The sequence below is a fragment of the Phyllostomus hastatus genome, unplaced genomic scaffold (assembly GCF_019186645.2).
Source record: "Phyllostomus hastatus isolate PE091 unplaced genomic scaffold, TTU_PhHast_1.1 phas_contig_948, whole genome shotgun sequence".
Lineage (NCBI taxonomy): Eukaryota > Metazoa > Chordata > Mammalia > Chiroptera > Phyllostomidae > Phyllostomus > Phyllostomus hastatus.
Genome location: NW_025333993.1, coordinates 6,444,384 through 6,460,356, shown reverse-complemented (window position 1 = coordinate 6,460,356; position 15,973 = coordinate 6,444,384). Strand labels below are relative to the sequence as shown.

The following is a 15,973-nucleotide window of genomic DNA, read 5'->3' as shown; positions in this document are numbered from 1 at the left end:
TCTGAACACGGAGGGGCAACCAGAGGGATTGTGGGAGTCTGGTGACCTGCTCCAGCCCCAGTCACCACGGGCACATGGGGGTAACTCAGCCCCCCGGCTTTCAAGGGGTGAGTCAGACTCAGGGTCAGGACTTGAGGGGGTCAGGGGAGACCCCCTGGGGGGGGGCAGAAGTGCCAGGGCTCCACCTCCCACGAACTGTCATCAAGGTGGGTCTGGGACAGGGACCTGGGACAAACTCAGGCACGATGCTTGGCTCTTCTAACATTTTATTTCTGATTGACCTCTCGGCCTTCTTGGGAATCTCCAACACACCTGAGAATTGGACCCAGGCCCCATTTCTGCTGGAACTCTGATGGCCAAACTGTGTTCCTGCCTAAAGGGACATTTCCAAAACAGTAATTCATAGTTCGGACTCTTTCCTTCGCCTCCCTTCCTCAGATGGGAGAATCTGACAAGCCCAGCCTCCCGGAGTGGACAGACCCGGCCCCAGCTGGGGCAGCTGGACACCTGAGTTTCCCTTAACAGCCTCCGGTGGAGGTGCCTGGCCACGGGGGAGGGGGAAACGTCTGGCCCCACGCCCTCGCCCGGGCCCTCAGGGCCTAGGGAAGTGCGGAAGGCGGCTGGGCTGCGGCTCCTCCGCAGGAGACAACTGCCCCCTAAGGAGTCCTCGTCCTACTGATGTCTGCAACCTGGGCACACTAAAGAACCAACGTAGCAACACACACCTGAAAGCACTTCTCAGAATTCCTATTTGGCTTTTTTTTTTTTTCCATTAAAAATGATTTCTACCTGTGAAATATCCCCCAAAGCAGAGCCTCTTTGTCTTCTGCTGCTTTAGCTCAAACACGTCGTCAAGGACAGACGTGGGCGTGAGCGCAGGAGACCTGTGAACCAGCCGTGTGTCCCGCGGGCACCAGCCTTGGATGGCCCTGCACGCGTGCGCTCCCTCCCCGCGGTGAGGGCCTGCGACGGAGCCGTGCCCGGGCCGGGGTCGTCTGCACTCAGCACCACACGTGCTGTCCGGGGACGGTGGCCGTCCCCCTGAGCCCGCCCCAGCGGGGCGCTGCCAGGGAAGGCCAGGCCGAGTGCAGGGTTTACTTCTGAGGGCCGGTCAATGGTGGGCCGGTGGGGGGAAGGGCAGGGCGGGAAGCGAAGGGAAGGGAAGGAGGAAACGGGCTGTGACCAGCTCACCGTGCACTGTGGGCCACAGAGCGGGGCTCAGGAGGAAGTGGTTTCAGGCCCAGCCCCCTGGCTGGGACACAGACAGGGTCGGAGGGAGGCCAAGCTCACTGAGTCCAGGACACTTCTGGCCCCAGCCAGTGCAGACAGGTCTTCACCTACCGCCTGGAAGCGAGCCTCCTGCTGCTAAGAACCCACCCAGCACTGGGCTCAGACACATGCCCCGACATAACCTGGCCCCGAAGGGCATTCTGGGAACCCGGTGGCACACGGTTTCACACCAGGTCCTGGGACTTCGGAAACACTTCAGCCACTGTCACCAAAGTCCCTCAGTCCTAGGGCAGCAGGAAGGCTGTCTTCCAGTTCTCTAAGGGCTTCAAGGTCACCACGAACAGTGCTGGAGACCCACAGAGCTTGGTGGCTGCCCTGCCGTGGCTCTGCAGTCGCAGCCCCAGCCCCACCCGTCGGCCAGGCACGGGGGTGCCCTGTGGGCCCAGGGCCTCGCTGCCCTCTGCCCACCCAGCAGCAGCAGCAAGGTCAGGCGGCCGACGAAGTCCTGCTTCCCGAGTGACCCCGCCAACACCAGGAACCCAGTGAACTTCAAGAGGCTGACTGGAGGCGCCCACCGGGAGGAGAAGCCTCGAGGATACGAGGAAGAAGGCGACCGGGACGTGGGGGCAGGCCCATGCCTGGGGCAGGGTCACCGAGGAGGCGCTGTGTGCCGGGCCCGGTCCCCGCGGGCCCTCGGCGGGCCTACACCCTGCAGAGCCGCAGCGGGAAGTTCTCCGTGATGAGGTGGTCGCCCTGCAGCAGCACCACGACGTTCACCTCAAACTCTGTGGAGACAGAGGACAGACAGCGTCAGCTCACCTGCCCGGAGCCGGACCCGAAGGCCACCCCTCTGCAGGCCCCGCCTGCTCTGAGCGGTCAGGGGCCGGGCCGTGTTCTCACCGTCCCCTGGGCCTCCGGGAGAGGGGACCTGCCGGAAGTCCCCTGACACTTGCTCAAATACACTTCTCCCCACCTGGGAACAGGTGGACATCAGCTTCCCCAACTACACCTTCCTAGAGGGAATCTTCCGGAACCCTTTCCATTCCCTCCCCCTCCTCTGCTTTATTTCTACGTTTCCCACAGTTCCTAGTGGAACAGCAGCCCGGGCTGGCCTGCGGCTGCCTGGGCACAGGCCCCCTCCACGGTGGGAGACCGCGGTCAGGAGAGCGTTTGGGTGAACTTGTTCCTCTGGACACCGAGAGCCTAACTGGAACACCGGCCAGTCGTCCGTCTCCGACCTCTCGGCAAACAGGGTCCTTTCTCCACCAGCTCCTTAGCTGCTACATGTGGGCCAGCCCTGCTGACAAGGCAGAGGGGCCGTGAGGGGCAGCTCCCTGAGCACGGGCCAGCCTGGCCCCGGGCTGCGGGCAGAGGGAGGCGGCAGGGCCCGTGCGGGCAGAGAAGCGGCTGGGATGCAGGGACAGGGGCGGCCCGTCCCACCCCACCACGCAGGAGCTCAGCTGTGGAAGGGGCTTGGGGTCACCTGGTCTGGGACCCCACCTGTGCCTGGGGCCCCGAGGACAACGCCCCGTGTGGGACTGTCACCTGCCCCACGCAGTGCCTCCCCGCCCGCCTGCCTGCCTGCGATCAGAGTCACAGCACGGGAAGGGCCCCCGGGCTTCCGGCTCATCCCTTCCCCCTCCTCCAGCCACCCGCCGTCCCCACCCTGGGAGACCGCTGTGGCCGACGTGCGCGGGGAGGACAGGCCAGGGAGCCGGGACCACCTCAGGCAGCTGGTGCTGGCTGTCCCTGGGGCACAGGACGTGGCAGAGCGGTGGTCCCGGGGCAGCCAAGCCCCCCAACTCTGGCCTGACCAGGTGCACGAAGTCACCCGTGTGATCAGCACCCAGACACTGCTCCCACCTAGGGACGGGGCCTCATCCCGCCTCCCAGCCTGGGGTGCCAACCCCACCGCGGGACTCGGAGCCCGGCCCCGGCTGGCCAGGCAGGGCCGCTCCGGGCCTGGCGGAGGCTGCCGCCCTCCGCGGTCACACACCCCGGCCTTTGTGTGGGGACCCCCCACTGCAGCGGCACCTGCCGTTGTGCAGCACCATGCGTGAGGACGGGGCACGGCTGGGGCCGTGGCTGGGGGACCGAGGGTGTCACCTATATGGAAGGACCAGAGGCCCTGAATGAATGGTATATGGACACTTTGTAAACCTGACAGAAATAACACTAAAAATGTAGGGGCCTGATGAACAGCACAGCAGACAAGCTAGTTTTCTGGACCTTTCTGAAGTCTGGGCAGGAAAACCATACGGAGAAATCGACAGAAATTCCACCTCAACTTAGAACCAAAGGCCCCGGACGTGCAGCCGCAGCACCTTCAGGCCGCATGGGCGGGGTGCTGACGACGATGCTGGGGGCCTGGGTGCACCTGGGGGGCTGTGGTCCAGGGCGGAGCCTGGGTGGCTGAGGGTACTCCCCCCGCTCTCGGGGCCCCTGGGCCTTTGGCTCTTGTGCTGTGGGCAGGGATGGCCACTTCCACGAGAACCGTACTCGGTGTTTTAGAGACATCACGGTACCTCGGCTGGGTCAGGTTTGACCAACGTCATCTTCGAGGTGTCCTGACCCCACGTGCTCTCAGTGTAACGTTTCCGATGACGCACGCCAGGGGCCTCACAAACAAACTGGGCTCCCGCCCCCACATGGAGGCTCCCAAAGGTCCGAGAAGTGCCAGGGTCAGAGGCAGGTGCGACACCCTCCATTTAAACCAGCAGCGCACACTCGGCTTTGGAGAGGAACCTGTACTTCCTTACATTGTAAGTTATATTATTTGGGATTGTTTAAAGTAAAATCATGGTCTACTTCTAAAAACAAAGATTCTCTCTGGACTACAAATAACGCACCCTACAAGACGTAGGGCGGTGGGGCACTGATAAAACACGCTGGCCTCCGGGACTGCGCCCCCACTTCTCCGAGAACCAGGCACAGCAGCAGGAGCAGCTGCCGACCCCCTCTGGCTTACTCGCCAGCGGGCGCGGCCCGGCCTCGCGATGACTCGTGTTCCCAGGACCATCACACGCTTTCCGTCTCTGTCCTGACCTCCCCGCGCACAGAGCTGGCCTGTGCCTGCTGTGCTAGTTCCCGGCCCAGTTTCCCGTGGCCTGCTCACACCGACGAGGTTGCTGGCGCCTCCCTGGGTGACAACGCAAGCGTCCTCAGAGCCGGGACCGCTCGCTGCAGACCCTCAGCCCCAGCTCCGCGCTTCCCGGTGGGCCTTCAAGCGGGGACTGAAGGTCGAGTACTCGGAGCCGATCCGACCCAAGCGGACAGGTGTGTCTGTCCCAGGCTGTGGGTGGCCCTTTCTGGGGACCACGCCTGTCCCAGGACCCCGGGCGGCCACCAGGGCTGGGAACCAGCACTCACCCACTTTGAAGTTGGTGGTCTCCAGCGTGGGGCAGGTGAACAGCCGGGGGAAGACCATGTATATGGGGATGGAGAGGCCCCGACAGACGTCCCCGTCGGCGATCTGAATGTTCTGAATCTCGGTGGCATCGCGGGCGTAGCCTTCCGCGCACCCTGGAGGAGGGGGAGCACCACGTGGTCAGAGACCGGCCGGCGGACAGCACGCGGTTGAAGGCGCCGTGTGACCGTGAGGACCTGCATCGGCGCAGCACGGCTTCTCGCCGAGGCTCCCACGGCTCCCGAGCCCCTCTTCCTCCGCCTCTCTCCCCGCCCCCGCCCCGGACGTTTCTGGAACTGCGGGCGGGACCTCACCGCAGGTCTCCACGCGGACCAGCTGCAGCTCTATGCTCCGGATGGCGGCCTCCGAGCTCTCCACCACCAGCTCGCCCGTCAGCGGCTGTGTGATGACGCAGCTGGTCGAGTTCAGGTGTCCCCTGATGAGGAACTTGGGGAGCACGGCTCTCTGAAACCGGACAGGGGCAAAGCCGTCAGGACGGGAGAGGACTCCACAGTCACGGTGGCGCGGGTAAAGGTGGAAAGCAAAGCCGGATCGTCCGGGTAAAAACCCTGGGGTTGCAGTTTCACAAGATGCGGCAGCACTTCCTGCGTCTCCCGTCACCGTGACGACCTGCCCGACTCCGCCACCTCTCCCGCCAGACACCAGGCCCCGGCCGACACCCCTCCCCGCCCGGGTCAGATGGGAGAGCCCCTCCAGACCCGAGGGAACCACAGGTGAAATGCCCGAGGAAGAGTCTGCAGACAGCCAGCCAACCGCGCACGCGGAACGGTTTTTCACAAGAGGATCGATTATAAAGTGTTCCTAGTAATGCAGTCTTGAAAGCCAGCACACTGATTGGACTTCGAGGAAATTTAAAGAGAAGAGTGTCCTCCAAACCCTGACTGTGACCTGTGGCCCTTTTCTCTGCCGACAGAGGAAACCGGTCCCACGCGAGTGCGACGGTCCCGGGGGAGGACGGGGGCCCGAGGGAGCCCGCTGGTCTAGCCCTGGGGGCGTCCCGGGAGCCGAGGACGGCGCGGAGCCGAGGGCGCCCCCCGTCCGGCAGAAACGTACACGCGCGGCAGGCCACGGGGGCGGGCTACGTGCGCGGTTTGAACTTCCCTAGCAGCCACGTTTTACAAAGTAAAAGGAAACGGGTAAAATTAGCCAATATATCCAAACTGTTATATCACTCCCGCACAGAATCAATATCCACAGATCACGATGTTCCCACTCTCTGTCTCACACCGGGCCTTGGACCCCCAGACCTCACGCTTGCGGCTCGCCTCGAGTCGGACTGGGCGGCCCAGGTCGGGGGCTGAAGAGCAGGGCGCCCCCAAAAAGCCGTCACTCCAGACAGTTCTAAGGTAACTAAAATCACGGCAGCTCTTTGTTCAGAAGGATAAGCAGCAGCAGCGGTACTAAAACTCTTTTAAGCGCGCGAAGAGCACGGACAAGCTCTCAGGAGCCGGCTGCAGGCACGCACCAAACGTCCCCCCCCCTCACCCCAGCATGGCGTCAGCACGCATGCACGCATGGCGCGCACACACGCACGGCACGCACGCACGTGCGCTCCCGCAGAGCTACCGACCGCCGCCCGCGGCCACCCCGGAGCGTTTCTGAGGTCGGTGCGCAGTGGCGCTCACAGGGTTCGCGCCCTGCGGTCGGCAGGGCTCTGAGGGCGAGCGTCCGCAGCAGGCCCCGGGCACCGTGCCTGCCAGGGCCCAGGGAAGCAGGGGAGCCCCGGGAGAGGGCAGCCCGTGGGTGCTCACGGGACATGTGTCGGAGCGTGGGCCCGCTGGCTGCGGCCTCTGGAGCTGGCACTTCCCCAGGGGGCCCGTGGCTTTCAAGGGGGGCTACCCACCCAGGACACCCCCAAAGCAGGCTGGACAAGGCAGGGCACGCATTCTGAGTCATGCACAGTTACAGCGCAGGAGCCCCGAGGCCGAGCAGACAAACCACCTGCACGCCCACCGGAGGAGGAGGCCCCCAGGGCCCGCCGCCGCCTCCCACCCCCGGCGCAGCACTCCCGGCAGAGCTCCCCTGGCCGGAGTGCCCGCCTGTGACCGCAGCAGATCCGTCCGGGCTGAGGACGGAGAGTCCAGGTAGCAAGACCATGCGCATGAGATCACCATCTGTAAATACAAACTTGTAACCGAGAACCAATACACACTTGAGGAAAACGGACCAAGAAACGGAGGCGCTCACTATAAACAGAGGAACTGCGCCCGGAGAAACAGCGTCGACGGACCGGCGCGGCAGCGGCACTAGGAGGAGGGGCTCCGTGAAGGAGGAGCCTCGCATGGACACGAATCACACTGTCGTCGAGTCAGCCCTGCACCAGAAGGGCTGGACGTCCACCGAGGGCAAAGCACGGAGCCGGAGAGCCGAGCCTCGGGCTTCTCCCGGGTGTGGCGGGCCCCAGAAGCGACAACAGGGCCGTGCACACGGCTGACGGACGGCTCAGCCGTCAGGATGGAAAGGACCACCAGGCGCCAGGCATGCGGAGTAAAGCCTGCATTTGGGCAAGCACTCTGAAGTTTTGGAGCCCGGAGGAGGGGAGATGCTGGAGGATCTGTGGAGGAGGGGGTGGAAGAGGAGAGGGGGAGGGGAAGAAGCAGATCAGCTCACCCAGATCTGAGGACCAGGCTGTCGTCGCTGTCACTGGGCACTAGACCACCAGGCAGCTATTTCTCAAAGTTCTAAGGGCAAATGATATTAAGGCTGGGATTTCCCGTCCAGACCAGGATTCAAGTGTGGGAGCAAAGTAAGATAATTTCTAGACACTCAAGGATTTCAGTTTGCTCCTCACCCTTTCTGAAAGAATAACTCTAGGATGGATTCCAGCTAAACAAAAACCAAATTGAAAAAAGACAATGACGTAAGTGAGTAGAATCAATGGTGAGAAATGACCAGGGTGAAGCCTCCAGTTAAGGCGAAAGTGACTGTGGCGTGTGAGACGACTATGAAGGGCTGGCGTGTGTGCCAATAAGGGGTTAAATCCGGAAAGTAACCCTGGGGCCGAGCAGACCAGACCTTGGATTTCAAACAACAAACAAGGAGGTGCGGGATGGTAGGAAACGCAACAATGTGACAAACTTCTCCCAGAAGGCGCTTATTCTCAGTGCTGTGTTTACACGCAAAACTGCCCACGTATGTGCAAACACTGAAGGGCAACTACTCGGGAAGGAGAAATAAGATGTTAAAGAAAACAGGAGCGAACAACAAGAACAGAAAAAAAGACAAATCCCTCGCAACCTTATGCATCGGAGCGAAGAGAGGGAAAGAGACAGTAAAGGATACCGCCGAGGGCAGGACAAGATGTGGGAGTGAAATGAGAGCTTCGAAACAGAACAGAGCGGGGACATCCCTCTACTGGAGACAGTGTATCCCCAAACTCTGGCTAGACGCTGTTTACCAGGTAAAGCAATGGAACTGTTTGTATCTGTCTGTTCAGCGCCTCTTCTCACCTGCTTTGTATCACGAAGATTCTTCAGAAAAAAAGAAATGCAAACTTACTCTAACTGACGTAAGAAACAGTGGGGCTAACTGAACCTGCTGGGAGTCTGCAGGGCAGAGTGGGGGCCCAGTGCTGCCCGCCCACTGTCCCCTCGCGTGCTCCCCGCTCAGGTTCACGGCCCTGCAGGGGGAGCGGCGGACTGGCCCACCGGCGCCCTGTGCTCCCCGAAGCTGGGGGAGGCAGGGACGGGTAGCAGACTCTGAAAGGCCACCTACAGTGCGGCCCTGCCTCGGCTGTGGCTCCGAGGGACTAGGCCAGCACGCTCGTGCGCCCAGCCCCAAACCTGCCTTCAACCTGACTCATCAAAGGGTCCAGAGAGCAGGGTTCAGGCTGAGAGCGAGGATGAAAAGCCATGTCCGTGGGTGACAAGGGACAGGTGGCCAAGTGTAGGCGGCGGCCAACAATGAGACGTAAGGGGGCGCGGCCACCAGCACAGGCAGCAGCGGGGACCGCGCCTCGGGGGAGAGTCTCTGACCCCAGTGCGGAGCTGGAAGGAGATGTGAGAAACAATGAACACACACCCCGAGAAACTCTCCAACAGCGTTAGTCTTCTGAGTGGTTACAGGGTTTAAAAGGGAGTCGAGACAGAAAATACAGACTATTCTGGGCACAATCAAGAATTTCCTCTTGATACCCAAACACGGAACAGCCGGGCCTGCGCCTGGGAGTGGGGCCCAGTCCCTGAGAAGACAGCCGCGCCGCTCGGGCGGGGACACAGTACCTCTTTGACGTTCTGCAAGGTCTCGGGTGTGATGGTGAAGTCCACGGGGCTCGGGGTCAGTCTCCCTTTCTGGGGCTGCAACGGGACAAACCAGCATCAGCGGCCGGAGGGCCAGGGGTCCTGCGGTCAAAGCTGCTCCCCCCCCTTGGGAAGGCAGCAGCAGCAGCAGTGAGCGAGGGAGAGCCAGGCACGCAGAGGAGGGTGCCCGGGTTCTGAACGCAGGCCCGCCCAAGACACCTTCGGATTCCGTGTCAAAGATGCTCACGCCACGGCTCAGTGTCCTCGTCTGTGAAATGGGAGGACAGACTTAATCTCCAAGGTCTCTGGAAGATCCAGAGTTGGAAAATTAGACTGAAGAAACAGAGAGGCATTACTGGGAGATACTTCAAACCTCTCAGAATTAGAGCTGACACCAGAGCATCTATGAGGTGCCACCGGATCCACACGCCGGCCCTCGGGGCGCGGCAGCCGTCACCGGGCCCACTCCGCAGGCGAGCACAGTGAGGCAGAGCGCGCGCCGACGGTGTGTTCAGGCAGGAGGCAGAGCCGAGGCCAGGGAGTCCGCAGCGGCTGAGAGACACCAGGGAGCCCAGGGCTGCGGGCACGGGCGTCTCTCACCATGTGTCACACCGAGGGCAGGCGCGGCCCGTCGCTGCGGGTTCCGCATGACCAAGGCAGGGCACAGCCCGGCTGCAGAGGACTCCCGGGAATTTACACGGAGTCGCCGGGGGGTGGGGACCTGGGGGGAGGATCCAGTTCCTCAAGCTGACATGGGAATGTTTTAAGACATTATGTCACTGCAAAATACCAGCAGGGGGTGTCAGGAGGGGCAGCCTACCCTGCTGGCCCTGTGTGCCCCCTTACGTCCTTGCTGAGCATGCCGAGAACGCAAGGCCCGGACTGCTCGGCACCTGCCAGGTCAGGCCCTCTCCGAGCTGTCTGCCCTGCAACCCCGAGGGGCAAGGCGAGTCCCCTTCCAGGGCGAGGACCAGGCTTGCTCCCTGCTGCGAACAGAGGGGAGGCCCCAGCCGGCACTCCCAACGGCACAACCCCTCCCCCCCACCCCCCGAGGCGCAGTGTCATTGGGCCCACAGGACTCTGGCCCAGCGGAAAGACACCCACGGTGCGGCACAGGCTGCCGGCCGTGCCGGGAGAGTAAGGTCCCTCGTGCCCGACCCGGGAGCCCGCGCCCTTCAGCGGCAGAGGAACGGCGGTCACGGGCTGGCTTGTGGGCGTGGAAGCAGGCTGCAGCCCGGACCCCACGGGAGGCCCCTGCCTGCGGTGAGGCCCCGGCACCCGAGGGCAGCTTACGGCGGAGTGGACGATGAACTCGCAGGTCTTCGTCAGGTCCTTGGCCAGCAGAGACCGCTTCATGTCACAGCGCAGCGTGTACTGGATGGAGAGTGGGGGGAGAAACGACACGTTGGGGTAATCTGCTCTCATCTTGGAATTACTTTCAAAGAGAAAGTCAATATTTTAGAGGAACAGCCTAATGAACGTGCACAGGAAATCAATACACACAGTAGGGGGAGTCGGTGCTCAAAATAAAGGCATTTCTGTTCCTAAAAGCACGTCACGGTCACTCCTCAGCCTCTTCCTGTGGGTGGACCTCCGGGAACACAGGGCACAGCCCCCTCCGAGGCGGAGCAAGGTCACTCCTGACCTGGGCATGCACCCCAGCTGGGAATCGAACTGGTGACCCCTTGGTTCCCAGGCTGGCACCCAATCCACTGAGCCACACCAGCCAGTACTGTTTCCGCTGTTTTTTGTTTCACCTTCCCCACATTGGCAAAAAGTTCCCCTTGGAGGCCTTTCATATCCGGGGAAACGAAAAAAGTCAATTGGGGGGCAAGACTGGGTAAACAGGGAAGGTGGGGCAGGGGGGCCATGCCATTTTTGGACAAGAACTGTTGAACACTCAGTGTGGTGTGGGCAGGTGTGCCCGCAAACCACCCATCATGAAATGGGCAAAAGTGCTGAGTCTTCAAAAAATACTCACTGCAGCCAAATTCAGCCTCTCACAACAACCCCAGCTGGTGCACTAATCCAGGTGGGTTCCTAGAACACTCACCTAGTGGGGGAAGCCTGGACTACAAGGGGCCTGCCCTCCAGAAGATCATCCTCAGTTTCTTTTTGGGTCCCTCTCTCGGATAAGGCAGCTGGTGATAAGTTGGGGAGGTGACGGGGGAGATGGAGAAAAACGCTGACATTGTGTTCTAGGAACTGGTGCTGCCTCACTTCTAATGAGACCAGTACAAGAACTGTTAGCGTAAGGACAGTCACCATTAATCTGTGTATTCGGTCCCTCCGCAAACACACACCTGGCACATTCTTCGTGCCAGGCACAACGCTAAGTGGGCGTGTCTCACCCAGTCCTCATCAATCCCCGGAGGAGAGGTCGGGGAGGCCGCTGGGGTCACAGAGGGGGATCTGAATGGACACTTGCCTGTTGCCAAAACCCACGCTCCGATTCTTTATGAATTCTGAGTTCAGATTTGTCTGAGGCAAAGCCCTGGGTCTTTCCACTTGATCATGATCTTTCCCAATTACTGAGGCCGGATCCAGGTGCTACGAGCTGGAGGTCAGAGGGGGCGGGGTGGTCAGGCCTGGGCAGGGCACCAAGAACCGAGGTGCAAGATTCAGCCTTTCCCGACTGCCAGCGAACACTCGTCAACAGGCATGAAGACAGACGGTGCGTGTCCGAGGACTGAGGGCAGGTCCCGGGAGGGCACTATTTTAACTGCGAGAAAGGGCGACTGGCATCGCTGTGGGTTCACTCTGAACACACAGTTTCAGCAGACACGCGGGTACTGGTCTACGGCGTGTCGCAGCATCAAGCCTTGCAAGGGTGGCCACCAGAGATCCCTGGGCGCACCACCTAGCCATGCAGGTGAGGCACGAGCACCACGTGACAGAGAGGCAGGGTAAGAGCCAACATCATCAAGCCCCCCCGCCGAGAAGCAGCAAGTAGCCCAGACCCTGCAAGCTGGGGGTTTGATGCTGGCTGTACGTTAAATCCTTATTCTGTCTTATGATCTTTACTATGTTTCCACTATGTTCCTTAGCACAATTCAGATTATAACTGTAAAACTTCTCTGCGCCTGCATAATTTGAGAAAGGTGTTGTTATCAGGGTTGAACGGCACCACCTATCCAGAGCGACACCCCTGCCGACCTCCAGAGCGCGTGCAGTGCGCCGCGGCACAGAGGGCGGGCGCCCTGTGCTTGAGGCGGAGAGACGGCCTGTGTGACCGGCGGTCACTGTCCTCTCCGGGTGGCATGGACTCCCCTGTGAAACGAGGAGGCTAGAAAAAGATCCAGAGACTGAATGAATGAATCGGTGAATGAAAAAGAGATTAGAAAACCCGTAACGCTAGTTTATCTCAAGAAGCATATTTTCTCAAAGGAACAATGATGAATTTGACTATGGATTGGGAATTAGATATTTGAGAATTTTTGTTCACTCTGATGGGTGTGAAAATGTTAACTGTACTATTAGAATGAGCCTAACTCTTGGAGATGGATATATAAGTATTTTGAGATAAACTGTCAACTAACTTCGAAATGATTCACAAAAAATAAATAGAGCCCTGGCTGGCGTGGCTCAGTGGATTGAGTGCCAGCCTGTGAACCAAAGGGTCACCAGTTCGATTCCCTGTCAGGACACATGCCTGGGTTGTGGGCCTGGTCCCCAGTAGGGGGGCGCGTGAGAGGCAACCACACACTGATGTTTCTGTCCCTCTCTTTCTCTCCCCCTTTCCCCCTCTCTAAAAATAAATAGAATCTTTAAAAAATAAATACAGATATAACAAAGACGGCAAAATACTCATAAATGTTGAACCTAGGTGATAAGTATAAGGGTGATAAGCTCTCATAAACCTGAGGTTAAGAAGAAATCTTCATTTTTTGGAAATCAGTGACACGTTTGGGAGGTGCAGAATTCTCAGAAGTAGCGGCACCCCAAGGTCAACCTGCCAGTGGTAAGAGCTGGGGACCACAGTAAAGGGGGCAAGGAGATTACTGGCCTTACAAAGAGCTTACCACAAGGTAACTCTCCTTTGCACTTTGACTTTTTTTCCCCCTTTTTTCTCTTTTTTTAAAAATATATTTTATCGATTATGCTATTACAGTTCTCCCATTTCCTCCGCTTTATTCCCCTCAGCCCTGCACACCCCTTCACACTCACATTCCCCGCCTTTAGGTCATGTCCCTGGGTCGTACATGTAAGTTCCTTGGCTTCTACATTTCCCATACTGTTCTTACCCTCCTCCTATCTATTTTCTACCTACCATCTATGCTGCTTATTCCCTGTACCTTTTCCCCCTCTGCCCCTCCCAGTCCCCCGCTGACAACCCTCCATGTGATCTCCATTTCTGTGGTTCTGTTCCTGTTCTAGCTGAATGCTTAGTTCATTCTTGTTTTGTTTTTAGGTTTGGTTGTTAATAGTTGTAAGTTTGTTGTCATTTTACTGTTCATAGTTTTGATCATATTCTTTGTCTTAGATTAGTCCCTTTAACATTTCATATAATAATGGCGTGGTGATGATGAACTCCTTTAACTTGACTTTATCTGGGAAGCACTTTATCTGCCCTTTCATTCTAAATGATAGCTTTGCTGGAGAGAATAATCTTGGATGTAGGTCATTGCCTTTCATGATTTTCCCAGCCCTTTCTTGCCTGCAAGGTTTCCTTTGAGAAATCAGCTGACAGTCTTATGGGAACTCCTTTGTAGGTAACTGTCTCCTTTTCTCTTGCTGCTTTTAAGATTCTCTCCTTATCTTTAATCTTGGCTAATGTAATTATGATGTGCTTTGGTGTGTTCCATCTTGGGTCCAACTTCTTTGGGACTCTCTGAGCTTCCTGGACTCCCTGGAAGTCTATTTTCTTTGCCAGATTGGGGAAGTTCTCCTTCATTATTTTTTCAAATAAGTTTTCAATTTCTTGCTGTTATTCTTCTCCTTCTGGCACTACTATGATTCAGATGTTGGAACATTTAAAGATGTTCTGGCCTCAGGCTTTCCTCATTTTTTTGAATTCTTATTTCTTCATTCTGTTCTGGTTGAATGTTTCTTTCTTCCTGCTGGTCCACTCCAATGATTTGTGTCTTGGTTGCCTTCTTGTCACTGTTGGTTCCCTGTACATTTTCCTTTATTTCACTTTTCATAACCTTCATTTTTTCCTCTATTTTGCGACCATACTCAACCATTTCCGTCTATTCCCACTGCAAGCTATTCCCATCCTGATTAGCAGTGTTTTGAACTGTGCATCTGATAGGTTGGCTATCTCTTCGTCACTTAGTTGTAATTTTCCTAAAGCTTTGATCTGTTCTTTCATTTGGGCCATTTTTTATTTTTTGTCTCCAAGCACCTGTTATGTAGTCAGAGGAGGAGCAACCCAAGTTGCTGTGTTGTGACGCTGTCTGTGGGGGAGGGGTCCAAGAGGGAACAGTGCTGCTTGCTCCGCTCTCCGCCGGCTTTCAGTGGCTTCTGGGGCTACCCACAAGCAAACTGGGCCCTCCTGGTGCTGATTCCCGGGTGGGTGGTTTTGTGTACATTCTAGGACCCTGTGAGTCTCTCCAACAAACTCTCCTGTGAGGCTGGGAGTCTCCCACCACCTCAACCCCCACAGGCATTTTCGGTCAGAGGCTTTGAGGCTTTATTTCCCAGAGCTGGGGCCCTGGGTTGCGTGGTCTGTCTCACCCCCAAGTTGTTCCTCCCGGTTTATCTGCACGCAAACGTGGGACCGCCTGCTCTGCCAGTCGCCACCTCACCCGCCCCTCCAGCCGTCCTCTCTGGTGGGCTGAGTCCGCCTCGCTGCGAGTCCTCTCTGCCCCGGCCGCCTGTCTCCGCCCCTCCCACCGGGCTGCAGGAGTGTCTCTTCTCTAATTCCTTGGTTGTTGGACTTCCATAGTTTGATTTCCTGGCAGTTGTGGTTGTTTTTTTGTTTTTAAATTTGTTCTTTTCGGTTGTGCAAGGAGACACAGTGTGTCTACCTGTGCCTCCATCTTGACCGAAAGTCTCTCCTTTCATCTTAACTAGTTTCCAATTTCTGCACAGCTATGCGGGAACCAAGCATAGAGTTTCGTATGTAGATCTGTGTGTCTTTCTTAGCAATATTTGGAAAAGAATAAAATCTCCAACTTTATTTTAAACACATTAATCTTTTAACAAGAATGATAAACTTGGGAGAAAGTAACAAGAAGTGATGGCCATGAAGATTTGATGTTATTCTACTCAGTTTCTAATGAACATATGCTTATGTTGTTAAATAAACAGCATTAAAGAGTTGTGTGGGTAAAGCCAGTTGATGCTGATTCAGGAAACAGAATAAAAATAATTTTCAAAATGAAATATTCATGATACTTTCAGTCTTGCTAAAAAGGCATTTTTTCATGTACTTTTGTTCATGGTGGAAGTATCCCCAACCCAGAATGCCGGTCAGAAGACCCATGTGGGAGCTCCAGCTGCCGGGGTGTCTACGCGAGCAGCTCCCCTGAATCTGGGCGCTCCTCCCACCACTGCTGGCACTGCGGGGGGCTCCCCTGCCCTTCAGTACACACGCTGCCTGAGACGGGTGCACCTCCACTAAGGGATGAGAAACGTTTCTTCTTCTCAGAAAGACATTTTTTGCAACAGGATACATTACGTACAGCGTGTGCTTCTTGGCAGATTCTTTAGGCAATTCCTAAAACTCACCGACTTTGGTTCAAGTCTCACAAGTGTCTGCAGGATTTTTGTTTTAATATTAAGTGCTGTGTGTTAAGTAGAGGAACAGTCTCTACAGAGATCAAATTATCAGCTCAAACTTCATTAGTAAATAAAAAATGTCTAACTTCCAGCCTTCTTGCGCACATGTAAGGCAACAGAGCATGTGTCACCTCCTCTGGCGAGGGGCACCGCGGCCGGCGGGACACCACAGAAGCACCCTTCCGTGCACCGGGTAAAGGGCGGGCTCTCCGTCTCCCTCCGAGTCACGCCCCCGAACTGCGCCCGAGACAGCGGCAGCAACTGTGGAACACGTCCTGAGCCACGGAGGAGGGCCGGAGGTCGTAAATCCGCTCCCCCCTCCTTTACGAGGTTTGTCCGACAAAGAGTGCTG

The 15,973-nt window shown here is 57.5% G+C and overlaps 1 protein-coding gene across 1 annotated transcript in view; it reads right to left on the bottom strand.

Moving 5' to 3' along the window:
* Positions 1–249: 249 nt before the first annotated feature.
* The window catches only part of VPS26C (VPS26 endosomal protein sorting factor C), a 41,168-nt gene continuing 25,444 nt past the window's right edge, over positions 250–15,973 (bottom strand). The window contains exons 4-8 of the mRNA XM_045852370.1: positions 10,189–10,269; positions 8,878–8,952; positions 4,951–5,101; positions 4,600–4,752; positions 250–2,015 (exon numbers count right to left, since the gene is read on the bottom strand). Of these exons, the coding sequence (XP_045708326.1) occupies positions 1,933–2,015; positions 4,600–4,752; positions 4,951–5,101; positions 8,878–8,952; positions 10,189–10,269 (543 nt within the window). The 3' untranslated portion in view covers positions 250–1,932. The remainder of the gene's footprint in view (positions 2,016–4,599; positions 4,753–4,950; positions 5,102–8,877; positions 8,953–10,188; positions 10,270–15,973) is intronic.